At 39.7% G+C, this 13576-nt stretch overlaps 1 protein-coding gene across 3 annotated transcripts in view; it reads left to right on the top strand.

The window, feature by feature from the left end:
- The first annotated feature begins 727 nt into the window (after window positions 1-727).
- The window catches only part of wu:fb13g09 (ATP-binding cassette sub-family C member 5), a 39423-nt gene continuing 26574 nt past the window's right edge, over window positions 728-13576 (top strand). For 2 of the 3 annotated variants that reach the window (XM_053480121.1, XM_053480103.1), the window contains exons 1-7: window positions 728-1036; window positions 3395-3570; window positions 3895-4050; window positions 7506-7653; window positions 10349-10582; window positions 10916-11089; window positions 12934-13081. In XM_053480121.1, the coding sequence (XP_053336096.1) occupies window positions 3404-3570; window positions 3895-4050; window positions 7506-7653; window positions 10349-10582; window positions 10916-11089; window positions 12934-13081 (1027 nt within the window). In that variant the 5' untranslated portion in view covers window positions 728-1036; window positions 3395-3403. Of the gene's footprint in view, window positions 1037-3004; window positions 3122-3394; window positions 3571-3894; window positions 4051-7505; window positions 7654-10348; window positions 10583-10915; window positions 11090-12933; window positions 13082-13576 lie in introns of those variants that run through there. The other variant, XM_053480111.1, reaches the window with a different exon arrangement.

Here is a 13576-nt window from a genome sequence, read left to right as displayed (position 1 = left end):
CTGTTATAGCTATATTGAAGTGTATGTATTTGAATTCAGTGTAATTGCAAGTTTGGCCCAGGACTTTTGTCTGTGTAGTGTATTTTTAGATGAAACCTATATGGTCCTACTTAGATGTACGATCAAAGTGACAAGATAATTTCCTTATTAAAAAATAAATTAATTAAACATTAAAGTAAGAACAACATTTTCTGAACATATAAAGGTTAATTTAAATATCCTCGGCATCAGCAGAGCTACAATTTTTGTAGAATCACCCAAGTAGTAAAACAATATAGTTACTTTTAAACTTTCTCTCTTTTACATTTTTTTATTATTATTTTTACATTTTGATGTATTTCTATTTTATACTTTATTTCATTGTAACAAATTACTACATAACCTAGACTTTATTTATATTTTCCAGTCCTTTCTATGGGCCAGTCCTCTCTTATTTTTCTTTTTTAGTCGTGGAAGCACTTCCCTGCATATCATAACACTGCACGTGGTTGTGGATGTGAAAAACCAACAACTAAATTCGAATTTGTAGCCTTTAACCACGTGACTCCTTTCATCTCGTCCTGCTCGTCCAACCGGCAGCTCCGCGAGGCTTTCTCTTGTTGCCCGGGCGACGACCAAAGCCGTGCTCTGATTGGCGCGCTGCGAGTGACGTCAGACTGATATAGGGAATTCCGCCGGGTGCGTTGTGACACCGGGACTCCGCTGCCCTGTACTGCTGCTGCTGCTGCTGCTGCTGCGGGGAAGTTAGTGTGCGTTCATCTCGCTGACTTTGTGCTTTTATTTCATGCATTTATGAGGTAATGTCTCAGGGCGACACAGGAAGTGTAGTCTCTGGACTTGTTTTTGTCTTCTTTCAGAAGATTTAACATGTTGAGCAGAGCAGCAGTATAACTTCTACTAATAACACTAAGAAGAACTACACAGTCAGGGGAAGAGCCAAAGAGCAGGGCTGGGCTGGTGTTGTCTTTAATCACTTTAAAAAATATATTTTATTTCAAGTCAAGAGAGTGAAACTGTGGTGGCAGCAGTCTAAAATGTAAGTCACTTCCACACTTTATTATTTATTTATATATTTTTATATAAATCGATAACACCACCATTATTAGTATTGTTGTTGTTGTTGTTGTTGTTGTTGTTGTTTGATCATGGGATGTTTTATTAAATGAGGAAAAATACAATTGGTCCTCTTGTAAACTTTTTCCACCTTTAAAAGCTGTTCCATTATTTATTTAAACTATTTAAATCAAGCTTCCTCTAATCATAGCCTGATTCATTTAATATTAACAATAACTACGTATATCAACCATAACTATATATCGTTCTATCGATAACTATAGTACATATCAATCATCATCCCATCATTAAAAAAATGTAAAGACATTGTTATAAAAGCAATAATTAATATTTTAAAATCATTGCTGTGCTCAGGAATGTCAAATGTTTACTGTTTACTGCTTCTCCTCCCACTACATCAACTCATACTTAATTACTACAAAAGTACTGAAACGTGTTACGTTGTTGTGTTTGTCACTTTGTAGCTCTTTGTTTGCACATTTGTACGTGCACTTTGTTGTCTGTTGTCTATTGTTGTCTCTTTTTTGTATAGAAGTAGTTTTAGGTTAACTTAAAAATAAAAAATTTAAATCTGTCATATCTGAGCTAGTCAGCTAATTAGATCTCTTAGTTAGCTAACTGGCTCTGGTAGTGTTGTGTTGTTAATATATGTTGTTGCATGTATGTAGCACCTCGGTCCTGGAACGTTGTTTCGCTTCACTGTGTACTGAACTGTATATGGTTGGAATGACAATAAAAGCCGACTTGACTTGACTTGACTTGACTAATTTCCCTCCCCGGACTACATCATGAGAACCCGTGTCTCTATCTGAGCGCTGTAGCCTTGTGTTTGTTTAACATCTAGGTGTGACCTGCTTACTTTCTGTATATCGTTCTGTATCTTATTTACAATGAGCAAGCGTCAGTACGTGGATAATAAAGATAAGCTTTGAATGAAGTTATTCATAGAAATATTCAGCTTAAGCAGGAGTGTTTACACACACACACACACACACACACACACACACATATATATATATATTAAAGTTCTTGTTCTTGCAAGAACTATTACAGAAACGCTGACCTCTGTGTCAACTAACTGTTGTTTTTGTTGTTGTTACGTAATTACCTAATCCCATATGTGTTATAGTATAGTTTTAAAATCCCCGGTATTGTTGTAGAATGTAGAAAATAAATCACTAAACGAAAAAAAAAATTTGCAAGTGACCCCAAACTTTTGAACGGTAGTGTGTATATATATATATATATATATATATATATATATATATATATAGATATATATAAATGAATTTTATATAATGTATTTTATATATATATATATATATATATATATATATATATATATATATATATATTTTTTTTTTTTTTTATCAATGTCAAAAATCAAAAACCTCCTGCAGAACTTAAACGATGTTAGGAAAGAAACGATTGCATAACTCATAAAATCCACAAAATGTATGAACCTGGATTCATGATGACTAAACGAATGTTTCTTACATGCACGTGGCTTGTTTATCGCAGAATAAACAAAGAGCATCATTCAAGTCCTAGGACTGTCCTAGGACTGTCACGTCCTTTATTAACATTCCTTTTTATTATTTTATTATAATTACCTTCCTCTATTAAAGTTACTGTATGTATTACTCAAACGAGCCGCCGCATGAGAACCGCATGAGCTTAGGCCCGAAACACGTCAAAAACGTCTGACATTGTGAAATATCTAATCACTGACAATCGTATCATTTCTTTCCTGCACTATTTAAACCTTAATCTTGTATCAATAATTACTCAGTATGGACGCGTTGTTATCGGGGCTGAACTGTTTTTAATTTTCACGCTGATCTGCACTGCTGTGTGCTGTAAGCTGGATTGACGTCATCACCGCTTACGCCACAGATAGATCAGTGATAGGCTCGGGTGTTGGGCTCGCTGTCCATGAGACCTTGAGGACGGCATCTGCTATCTTTAAATAGATAAGCACTTTAAATTTATACCCACACACACACACACACACACACACCATGCAAGGTGCTCTCAGTCAGCTGTAGTAAGTGAACACATAAGACAGTTTGTCTATCTCTTTCTCTCTCTATCTCTCTCTTAAGATTCAAGATTTAAAGAAGCTTTATTAGCATGACAAATATTTACATTCGTATTGCCAAAGCCTTCTCTCTGTCTCTGTCCCTCTCTCTCTGTCTCTCTCTGTCTCTGTGTCATGAGCATGGAGCTTTGCACTAATCCATGACACAGGATACAGAAGTCACATTGTGAGCGTCTGTGTGTGTGTGTGTGTGTGTGTGTGTGTGTGTGTGTGTGTTAGAAAGCAGAAATGCACCCAACTGCCTTGGAGGCTGCTATCCAGGTCGGGGATTTACCCCTGTCCTACCCCGAGACCCAGCCCGACCTGGAAGAGGACGATCTGGACCACGAGACGAGAAAACGAGGGCGATACCATCAGAGTTTGCAGTTACTGAAGCCTTTCAGGATCACACACAAGTAAGATCTCACTCCAGTTATCACGCCATATTAAGACATATTCTCTTTTTCTGCAGCTAAAAAAGTGTAAGTGTTAAGAATTAGCGTTGCAGTCTTGATAAGGAGGCCCTTATCCTCCGCTCACAGCCTGCTCCATGTTTGGACACACACCAACTGATAAAAGCACCGCGCAGTTTTTTTCACAACACTTTTGTGAGGAAGCTGAAAAGTGCTGTTTAAACACAAATGCACCAAACACTCTTTTCCATGAGGCCGTGCTAGCGCTCGTCAGCAGCACCGTGTGTCTGAACTCGTGTTGTTGTTGTTGTTGTTGTTGTTTCACAGGCACCAGCACCCCGTGGACAATGCAGGCCTTTTCTCCTTCATGACCGTGCACTGGCTCTCTCCGCTAGCATGGAAGGCTTACAAAGCTTCGTCCCTGACGATAGAGGACATTTGGGGCGTGTCCTACCACGAAGCCTCCGAGAAAAACTTTCACAGGTGAGCAGTATGCGTCATCAACGGCTAGAAGGAGTGTACGAATTTCTTATTTCATAAACACAAGTCTTCTAACAATAACAGTGTCGTTAACTGCATTTTTACTTGTCAGTCATTAATATACTAACATGTAATTACAGCTTACACTCCCTATGAATCACGAATCCGAAGTATGAAAATTCCATATCATCAATGCCAGCAGGATTCGTAGAGATATATAGTAGATACATATGCATACTGTCTGTATATAAACTGTATATATACTGTATGTATGTGTGTATATATATATATATATACAATATAAGATACAAAAAAAGAAAAAGAAATAAAAGAAATAAACAATACAATAGTTACACTTTCAATCAAATTGCACTAGGTAATATAATACTGCACAGGTGTTATTGCGTAAAAATGTAAGATATTGCAACTATAGTGAATATATTGTAAAACTTAAGATTATTAAATTATAATATTATAACAGTAACAATATTAATGGTTAAATATTAATTTGCAATAATAAGCATTATTATCACACACACACACACACACACACACACTAATGTATATCTGCTCATAGGAAGAGTGAGCAGGTTTTAATGCTTCTTTTAATTGAAAAGACTGTTAAGAAGGCCTTGATGAATTTTCTATAACAGCAGCTCCGGCAGTAACGCTGGCTATCATCCCAATCACAGGTTTATATCAATACACTTCTTCTGTTAATATCTTCTTGTTTCCATAGTAACAACTCATTCACTAAATTTATACAGCGGGATTTATGTATTCATTTATTTATTTATGTATTTATTTATTTATTTATTTGTGATCTAGTGTGTGAGAGTTTTGTAACAGTAAGTTTTCCACCACAGGACAGATTATTGTCAGCGTTCGTGTTTCTCTGTAACATGACGAGCTGTCATTTTGATTCATATCATTAATGTAAATTTTACAGCTCTTATACAGTACACACCCTTGTTTATAGTGTGTATCTGTACAGTGTAAGTGTGTTAGAGATAGATAGATAGATAGATAGATAGATAGATAGATAGATAGATAGATAGATAGATAGAAGCGTGCTGTTACGGGGAATAAAAACAACACCAAGAACAGGGGTTACTGTCACCTGTCACTGTCATTGTTTAAATTTTATTAGTTTCCTGTAAAAGCACATGGGGTCACGAGGCAGGCTGTGAGGTGAGCACAGCTTTGGAACAAGTGCGTTTAAAAAAACAAAAAGGAAAAAAAAAAAAAAGAGAGAGAATGACCCCTGTCAGTGCAGACCCCTTTATAGCATTCCTGAAAACACCAGCTTACCAACATGCTGGTGTTAACCAGAACATTGCATCCGCCCCAGCGTAAAAAACACAGAGTCCTGCTACTGGTGATGCTCACATCATGACACGTTTATGGCGCGATCACGTCAGCGTGATGATAAAATGTCCCTGCGTCTATTTCCAGTTGTTCAAATACACAGACTGGAGGCTGAGTGCGATCGGGACGTGCTTTCATGTTTGCCGAAATGTGAACAAATAGAAGGTGACAGAAACAGCACCTGGATAAAAGTTCAAAGCACTAGCTCTGAGCGTGTCAGTGGCGTAGTGAGAACAGACCCAGGGTTAATGTGGGAATCCCTGCCGGATCAGGGCTGCATGGTCTCACAGCTCTTTCGCATGCTGTAGGCAGTTCTGGCGTGCGGGTGTTATTAATAGCGAGGTTTAGAGATTAGACAGAGATGCCGTGTTCTCTCCTTGACGTGTCCTGCTAAGCAGTTATGTCATGGCTACTTGAGTCTCCAAGCTGATTGTTGACTCAGTCAGGACACATTCGTTCGAAATCTGCAATGGTTACGTTCTGTCCCGGGGTTATCGGTTCAGCAAGAGCCGAGCTACCCAGGGCCGTGGTCGGCGATCAAAGGGGGCAGATAAGGTTCCGACAGCAGGGTTCGAGAAACTCGCAGCCGCCACCGGAGAGGAGACAGGTGTTACTTTTCACCGAGTCGTGCCTCGAGGTCTCACTCTCTAGTTACTGGCTGTGGGCCAAACTTAGACAGGCTATGTTAAGAACACTTGTGTGTGTATGTGAGTGTGTGAGAGAGAGAGAGAGAGGGAGAGAGACAGAGAAAGAGAGAGAGAGAGAGAGGTTTGACTAGGGCCTTATATTAAACAGGGGGACAACTGCTAGACGTCTCATTGACTAGAAAGCAGCAGTAGCGAATGTAAGACCTTTTAAAATAAAAGATAAGATAAGATGGACAGGAAGGCAAATGTTTGCTTGTTTCTCTTCTGTTCGGGATCATGTGGGTGGAATTTCTGTGTCCATTCCTAGAAAGCCAGGACCATGTCCACTTGGAATTCAAACTGGAGCCTAAATAACGGGTGATTGGTTTGTTTTGTAATCAATTAAAAAACAAAAATAAATAAATAATAATGAGAAGAAGAACAAGAAGAAGAATAAAGGCTCATTGCATAATCTCCCAACATTATAAGTCTGGACTTGTTGTTCATTCAGAAAAGGCATTTTATTTATGTTACTGAACCTGGAAGTTCACTTAAGTTCACAGCTAAAGTAATGCAGTTGAATATTAAGGGAAATATCTGAATATAAACTTATGATTTAATTCAGTTTAATTTGATATGCACAGCTATACAGGAATAAAAGTTCCACTATAGAGTTTTACATTCACAGCCTTATTACTTTGTCCCTAATGAGTAACCTGGAGGTGACGGTGGACGATGCGGCATGAGGAAGTAACCTTAAGAGAAACCAGACTCGAACACACCTTCATCTTAGTGATATCAGATAGTACGACCATAAATAGTACAGTACATGCTTCTACTGTAGGTGTTATATAGTCAAAAGTGCATCTGCATGTCAGAAAGTGTGTTCCAGTTTACAGCGTGCACTCTGAGGTTATAAACTGGAGACCGATGGAGACCGAGCGATTCCCATTACTCTCGAAAACTCTCAGAGCGACCACTCTAATAAGACTCAAACAATTAGACAGAGATGCTGCTGCTTTAGGGTTGGTTTCAATCATTCTTTTCTTCATTCACTGGGTTTCACTTATAACCGAAAAAAACCTAGAAGTAATACAAACTCTTTCCAGGAATTTAACCAGAACCGGCTGTAATAAATTGGAAAAATACTCGAGGAGCGTTCTTTATCATGTCGTCTCAAAAAGCTTTTCTTGCCTTGGCATAGCTCATTAGAGATTTAAATCTTCATCCTGATTTCTGTGAAGCTGTTTCGTGACAACGTCTGTTGTTCAAAATGCAATCACAATTCATTCAGTGCACCTACTGCTGGACTCTATTCTTATTCCTCACTTGCTTTGTTCTATTTGATAAAAAAAAGAACTAACCAGTAAAAGACTCAGCAGTGGCTTGTGTTCTTGTGATTGTCGTTCCCTTTATGCATCGCTACAGGGATGCTGATGTGTGTTTGTGTGTTTCATGGTTCAGGCTGCAGGCTCTGTGGCACGCAGAGCTGAAGAGCAAAGGCGAAGAGGGAGCGTCCCTCTTCCGGGTTTTCTGGAGGTTCTGTAGGACGCGTGTGCTGGTGGCGTTGATCTTTCTCCTCATATCTACCATTACTGCCTTCATCGGACCTGTGAGTGCCAGCCATTTTTAGTTCTCTTTCTTCCTTACACCAGTGGTTGTAGATTAACAGAAGTTCCCACTGACTAAATAGGAAGTTCAGAATGTTGGTTCAGAGATTGATTATAATAATGTTACATAGACAAAGTGTGCTCTGGTGATTTCGAATACCCATGCCCTAAATCAAATAAACATTTGGATGAGATTGCTTAGTAGAAGTTTCCTAATTGTTTACTTGTGAGTGTGTGTTTGTGGCACCTGGACAGGGTGCCAATCCATCAGTGCGCACACACACACTACAGCAATTTTGGACGCCTAACCTGCATGTCTTTGGACGGTGGGACGAAAGAGAGCATGCAAACTCCATGCACACAGAGACAGGAATCGAACCCGGACCCTGGAGGTGCGAGGCAACACCTATAACCCCTAAGCCACCGTGCCGCCATATACAATTAGGATAAATAAAAATTATACCAAGCCCTTTTTATTTCGAAGCAAAGTTGTAATGGAGATATAATTAGCTCGGTGGGAATTGAACCCAGGCCCTCCTGCATGGCAGGGGAGAAACCAACCACTGATCCACCAGTGCTCGAACTCAGATTTTTAAATGGTGCTCATGATAAATAGTTTTTATTAACACAGAAGAATATGCCACAATTGTTGTCTGAAAAGTGGATTTATTGTCTTCCTTTCTTTTCTAATGTACAAACATTTCATGTCACGTATTTAACTTTATTTCTTTGAAAATGCTCGAATATCTTAAATGTTGTTTTTATAGACACAGTGATGCAGAAGTCATCAAATAAACATTTAAGGCAAATTTCTCTGTAGAAAATAAGAAATCAGGCTGCCTGAAGCTTCTGCACAGTAGAAATATACAACATGTCATTTCATATAGATTTATATGACAGGTTATAGTGCAATATTATGCACAATCTTTGGTACCCTGTTTTTTCTTCATGAATTTTGTCCCGGATGCTTTTTTTATGTCTTTTCAATTCATCTTCAAGATTCTCGGCATTTGTTTATTTTTTTTTTCTGCAATAATTTTCCCACTTTATATTGATTGTACTTTTATCTCTTTATTTTGTTGTGATTCATTAAATTGGTCACTTTTTTAGAATCATCACTCACTTATCATCTACAGTATGCTGCTTTGTACAGGGTCTATCACAGGAGATTTAGGGCACAAGGCAGGGTACACACTAGATGGGTGCCAGTCCATCGCATGGCACACGCCTATACACACTCTCACTGGGCAATTTGGGAACACAAAATCTGCATGTTTTTGAACTTTTAGAGGAAACCAGAGTACCCGGATGAAACCCACCAAGCACACTTGCAAAGTCCATGCACACAGACCGGAGGCGGGATTCGAACCCGGACCATGGAGGTGCAAGACGACAGTGCTAACCACTAAGCCACTATACACAATTATGATAAATAATAATTATACCAAGCCTCTTTATTTCGGTGCAAAGTTGTAATGGAGAGATAATTAGCTCCAGTAGGTCAGCGCATTAAACCTTGGTTTGCACCAGAAGTTCACGCTTTCCTGCAAGAGCTCTTTTGTAAATCTTAAATTCCGAGAAGTAGGAGAGGAGATGCTCTGCTGAGAAAGAAAGTGGTTTGAAAGCCATAAATAATGTATGAGACTCACGGCCATCATCGGCTGTTAGGTTTTTATGTGTGAAATCTGTTTTTCTTCTCTTTTTTTAATAAATGAACAGAGAGCAGCGCACTGCGAGAGTTGTTTCTTTATTCACTCGCTGAGTAAGATGTCCTCACATCCTGCACAAAGAAAGCGCAGTTGTAAAGAGTATTTATACATGTCTAACCTTGAATTTATCAGGTGATCTTCGGAGAGAAAAACAGTCAATATTTGATGGGGCTATGTCTCTGGCTTTAAGAGCATTGTGCCTCGACAGCAGGTTCACTTCATACAGTTTTAAGAAGAACAGTGGCGTGATGTGCCACAGTTGTTTGTCACAGCAGAATGTGCCACGATTGTTGTTTTTTTAGTCTGAAAAGTGGTTTATTGTCAGTACAGGCTACAGTACTAAGGCTTCTGCACAGTATAAATGATTGACATAACACTGAAATTCATCTAGGTGGCACGGTGACGTAGTGGTTGTCACTGTGGCCTCGCACCTCCAGGGTCTAGGGTTCGATTGTGCATGGAGTTAAAATGTTTTCCCTATGCTTGTCCAGTCCAAAGACATGCAGAATAGGCTCCCAAATTTCCTGTAGTGTGTGTGAGTGTGGACTTAGTGGTTAGCGCTGTCGCCTTGCACCTTCAAGGTCTGGGTTCGGTTCCCGCCGTGGGTCTGTGTTCATGGAGGTTGCATGTTCTCCCCATGCTTGGTGTGTTTCCTCCGGGTACTCCAGAGGACATGCAGATTGGACTAATTGGTGTTTCCAAAGTGTTTGTGTGTGTGTGCCTTGTGATGGATTGCCACCCTGTCCAGCATGTACCCTGCCTCATGCCCTAAGTCTCCTGGGATAGGCTCCAGGTCCCCGTGACCATATACAGGATAAAGCGGTATAAACCATGAGTGAGTGAGTGTTCTTACATATTGTTAAGAATGTTTTTTTTTAATACTTTAGAAAAATGGCAATGATATAACTTTTCTCACATTTATTCACCTTTCTCGCAGGTTTATAACGTATATTCTGTTCTCCAACGCACTCTCTGCTGTCCCCTACAGGCTCTGCTGATCCGAGCGTTGTTGGAGTACGCTCAGAGTTCAGAAGTGTGGCTTCCATACGGCCTGGCTTTGGTCGGAGGGATTTTCCTCACTGAGCTGATTCGCTCTTGGTCTATGGCTATGGTGTGGAGTATTAACTACCGCACGGCTGCACGTCTGCGAGGGGCAGCGCTCGCATTTGCCTTTGAGAAAATCCTACGTCTGCGCAGCACTAAAGGGATCAGCACGGGAGAGGTACCTAGTCTACATATACTGTATGCATGCATTACCTGTGCTGTTGGCTGTTTTTTTCGTATGTTTGCATACTACATCTTAGTCTTAAAGGAGCAGTTTATAATTTTGAGAAACCGAGATAAATTGGAACGAAAAAGGAAATCAATCCCAACATTCAACTAAAGGTGGAGTTCATTTCAGGGCCAGAAAAGTTCAAAAGAAATAATAATAAATGAATAATAGATATAAATAATACGTATACTATTTTTGTGTTCATTTCTCTGCATGTTTTCTCAAGTCTAACATAAATACAGTTGAGTAAGTTGAGTTAATGTCCAGCCTTTTTTTTTCCAGCTGGTAAACATCTGCTCCAGTGACGGCCAGCGGCTGTCCGAGGCCGTAACAGTAGGGTGCCTGCTAAGTGGAGGACCCGTGGTGGGTCTTCTCGCCCTGTCCTACAACACCTATTTGCTGGGACCAACTGCACTTATTGGCGCGGTGATCTTAATCATCTTTAATCCATTAATGGTGAGGATATTTTATGGGCTAGACCGCCATGGCAATGAAAGCTTTAGTAATGTATATTCTACATGATGATAAAATAATAGCATAAATAGTCAAGGTAAAGTAAAAAAAAAAAAGAAACATGGTGTTCTATGATATTCTATATTTGTAAGGTCACCTTTATACTCTGTATCGTCACCCTGTATACATACAGTACTGTATATTATAATCCTGACTCAGAGGGAGGTCCTGTTTACATCAAGCCAATGGCACTGAACCAGTTAGAATCAGCCAGGTGATAAACATGGCTGTCGAGTAAATAGAAAGGCTTGGATTGCACATCAGTTATTTTCATATTTTAATAGGGCCACTAGGAAATTAATGTTGCAGGGCACTATACCACAATATGGATATGGAGAACCTTCCAGACATAAGCATGAGACAATTATTACACTAATGTCTCTTTAACTCTGAATATGACACAATGAAATGACTGTAGTTAGACATAAAGTCAGGGTCATAATTATGTGACCAAGGACGTAATATTCATATTTTTGCCACCACAATAAATTTGAACCAAGATGTGATTAAAGTGTAGACTTTCAGCTTTAAGTCAATAGGGTTATCAAAAATATTGCATTTTCCTCCATCAAACACGTCTCTCTATCAAACATAATTGTGTCTTTCTGCCTTGTGTCTTCAATAAGAAAATTTAAGAAAATGACTTTTCTTCGCCTTGTGTTATTGCTTTTGCGATATATTTTGGACCATTATCTGTCTGTACTTTGGAGCTCTGTCCAATTCATCTTGATAACAACCCTGTGTATTTCCATCTACTGTATGAAGGTTTCTTCTAATTGTAGACTTTGACACCCACCTCCTCCATAGTGTTCTTGACTTGGCTAGATGTTGTTAAGAGACTTTTCTTCACCTAAAAAGAACTCTGGTGATCCTCCACCTTTTGGGGTCATTGAGGTCACCAAGTGCATTCCATTCAGCCAGCGACAACTTCTATTTCGGATGATTATTTTTGGTCTGGCTAGGTTTCCTTTGTGATGCTCCTCACAACCTCCTTATGATTTTCTACAAACTAAAGATCGGCCCAATTCAGGTTTAAATTTGGGAATGTGGGAAAGCCTTCTAAGAATCAGGACACAACTGGCCATCCAACTGTTTATTATGTATATTATTATTATGGTGGAACGGCCCTTAGTGATTAGCGCCGTCACCTTGCTTCTCCAGGGTTCATGTTTGATTCCTGCCTCGGGGTCTGTGAGCGTGGAGTTTGCATGTTCTCCCTGTGTTTGGGTGTGTTCCTTTAGGTACTCCGGTTTTCTCCCACAATCCAAAGATATACAGGTTAGGCTAATTGGCGTTCCCAGATTGTCCATAGTGTGTGAATGAGCTTGTGAGCGTTGACCAGAAGGTCCTTCCACGGTCGTAAAAATGGTGATCTACAGAGGTTCCTGGATGGATGGATGGATGGAATGATTATTTTAATGTATGTTTTATTTATAACTGTTCGTTTGTTAAGTTTAACTTCTAAAAATTAAGGAACTGTGTGTAAAAAGATGTAATTTTTTCAGCTGCAATATGTTGTTGTTGTTGTTGTTGTTTTTATTACACCATTTGAATTAATGCTGAAAGACTGTAGACTTCAAGCACATGTTTGATTCAAATCCATTGTGGTGCTGTACAAAGGTGAGGATACAAATATTGTGTCCTTGTCCAAATACTTACAGATCGGATTGTAGCCGCTCTGTTTAAACACATAGTTAATCCAAATAAATATTTGACATGTCTTGTTGATTTCTAAATACCCTGGACCTCCTCACATCCCAGTGTACTCACTCATCCGTCTCATGCAGATGCTGGCCTCCAAGCTGACGGCCCACTTCCGCAAGAAATGTGTGGTAGTCACGGACCAGCGCGTCAGACTGATGAATGAGATCCTCAGCTGCATCAGGTTCATTAAGATGTACTGCTGGGAATCAGCCTTCTCCAGCAACGTCCACAGTAAGCCATGATTCCCGTCTGCTCTTCAGCGGAGTCGCCATGCTCTTACGTTCCCAGAAAGGCAGCTGGCCATTCTCTCCCCCACTGGCCTTGTGAAGTACTTCTGAGATAACTTCTTTATGAGGCTTTTCTGCATTGAATATTCCATCAGTCAAGGCTTTCGAAAGTCCCTGAGCTACAAGGCTAATTTAAAAAGCATTTAACACTCTTTGGTACTTAATGTCTGAGGAGAGATTTCACTTAGCTGGCAGCTTAGAGGAGAAGGGTGTTATAATATATGTGAATGATCGGCAGGGCTTTTCACTAATCACTGTGAAAGTTCAAAGCTGCACATTGAAAGTGGCAGAAACCGATACTGCAGGAACAGGAGCTCAAGGCCCAAGCGGAGCTCAGGGAAGCATTGAAGGAGAGAAAAATTACAGAGATTGGGATATTTATCATATATTTCACAAACGAGCTCATGCAATAAGATAAAACCAGGCGAACGTGTGAAAC

Source organism: Clarias gariepinus, chromosome 2 (assembly GCF_024256425.1).
Source record: "Clarias gariepinus isolate MV-2021 ecotype Netherlands chromosome 2, CGAR_prim_01v2, whole genome shotgun sequence".
Taxonomy (NCBI): domain Eukaryota; kingdom Metazoa; phylum Chordata; class Actinopteri; order Siluriformes; family Clariidae; genus Clarias; species Clarias gariepinus.
This window is presented reverse-complemented; position numbering and strand designations above follow the sequence as displayed.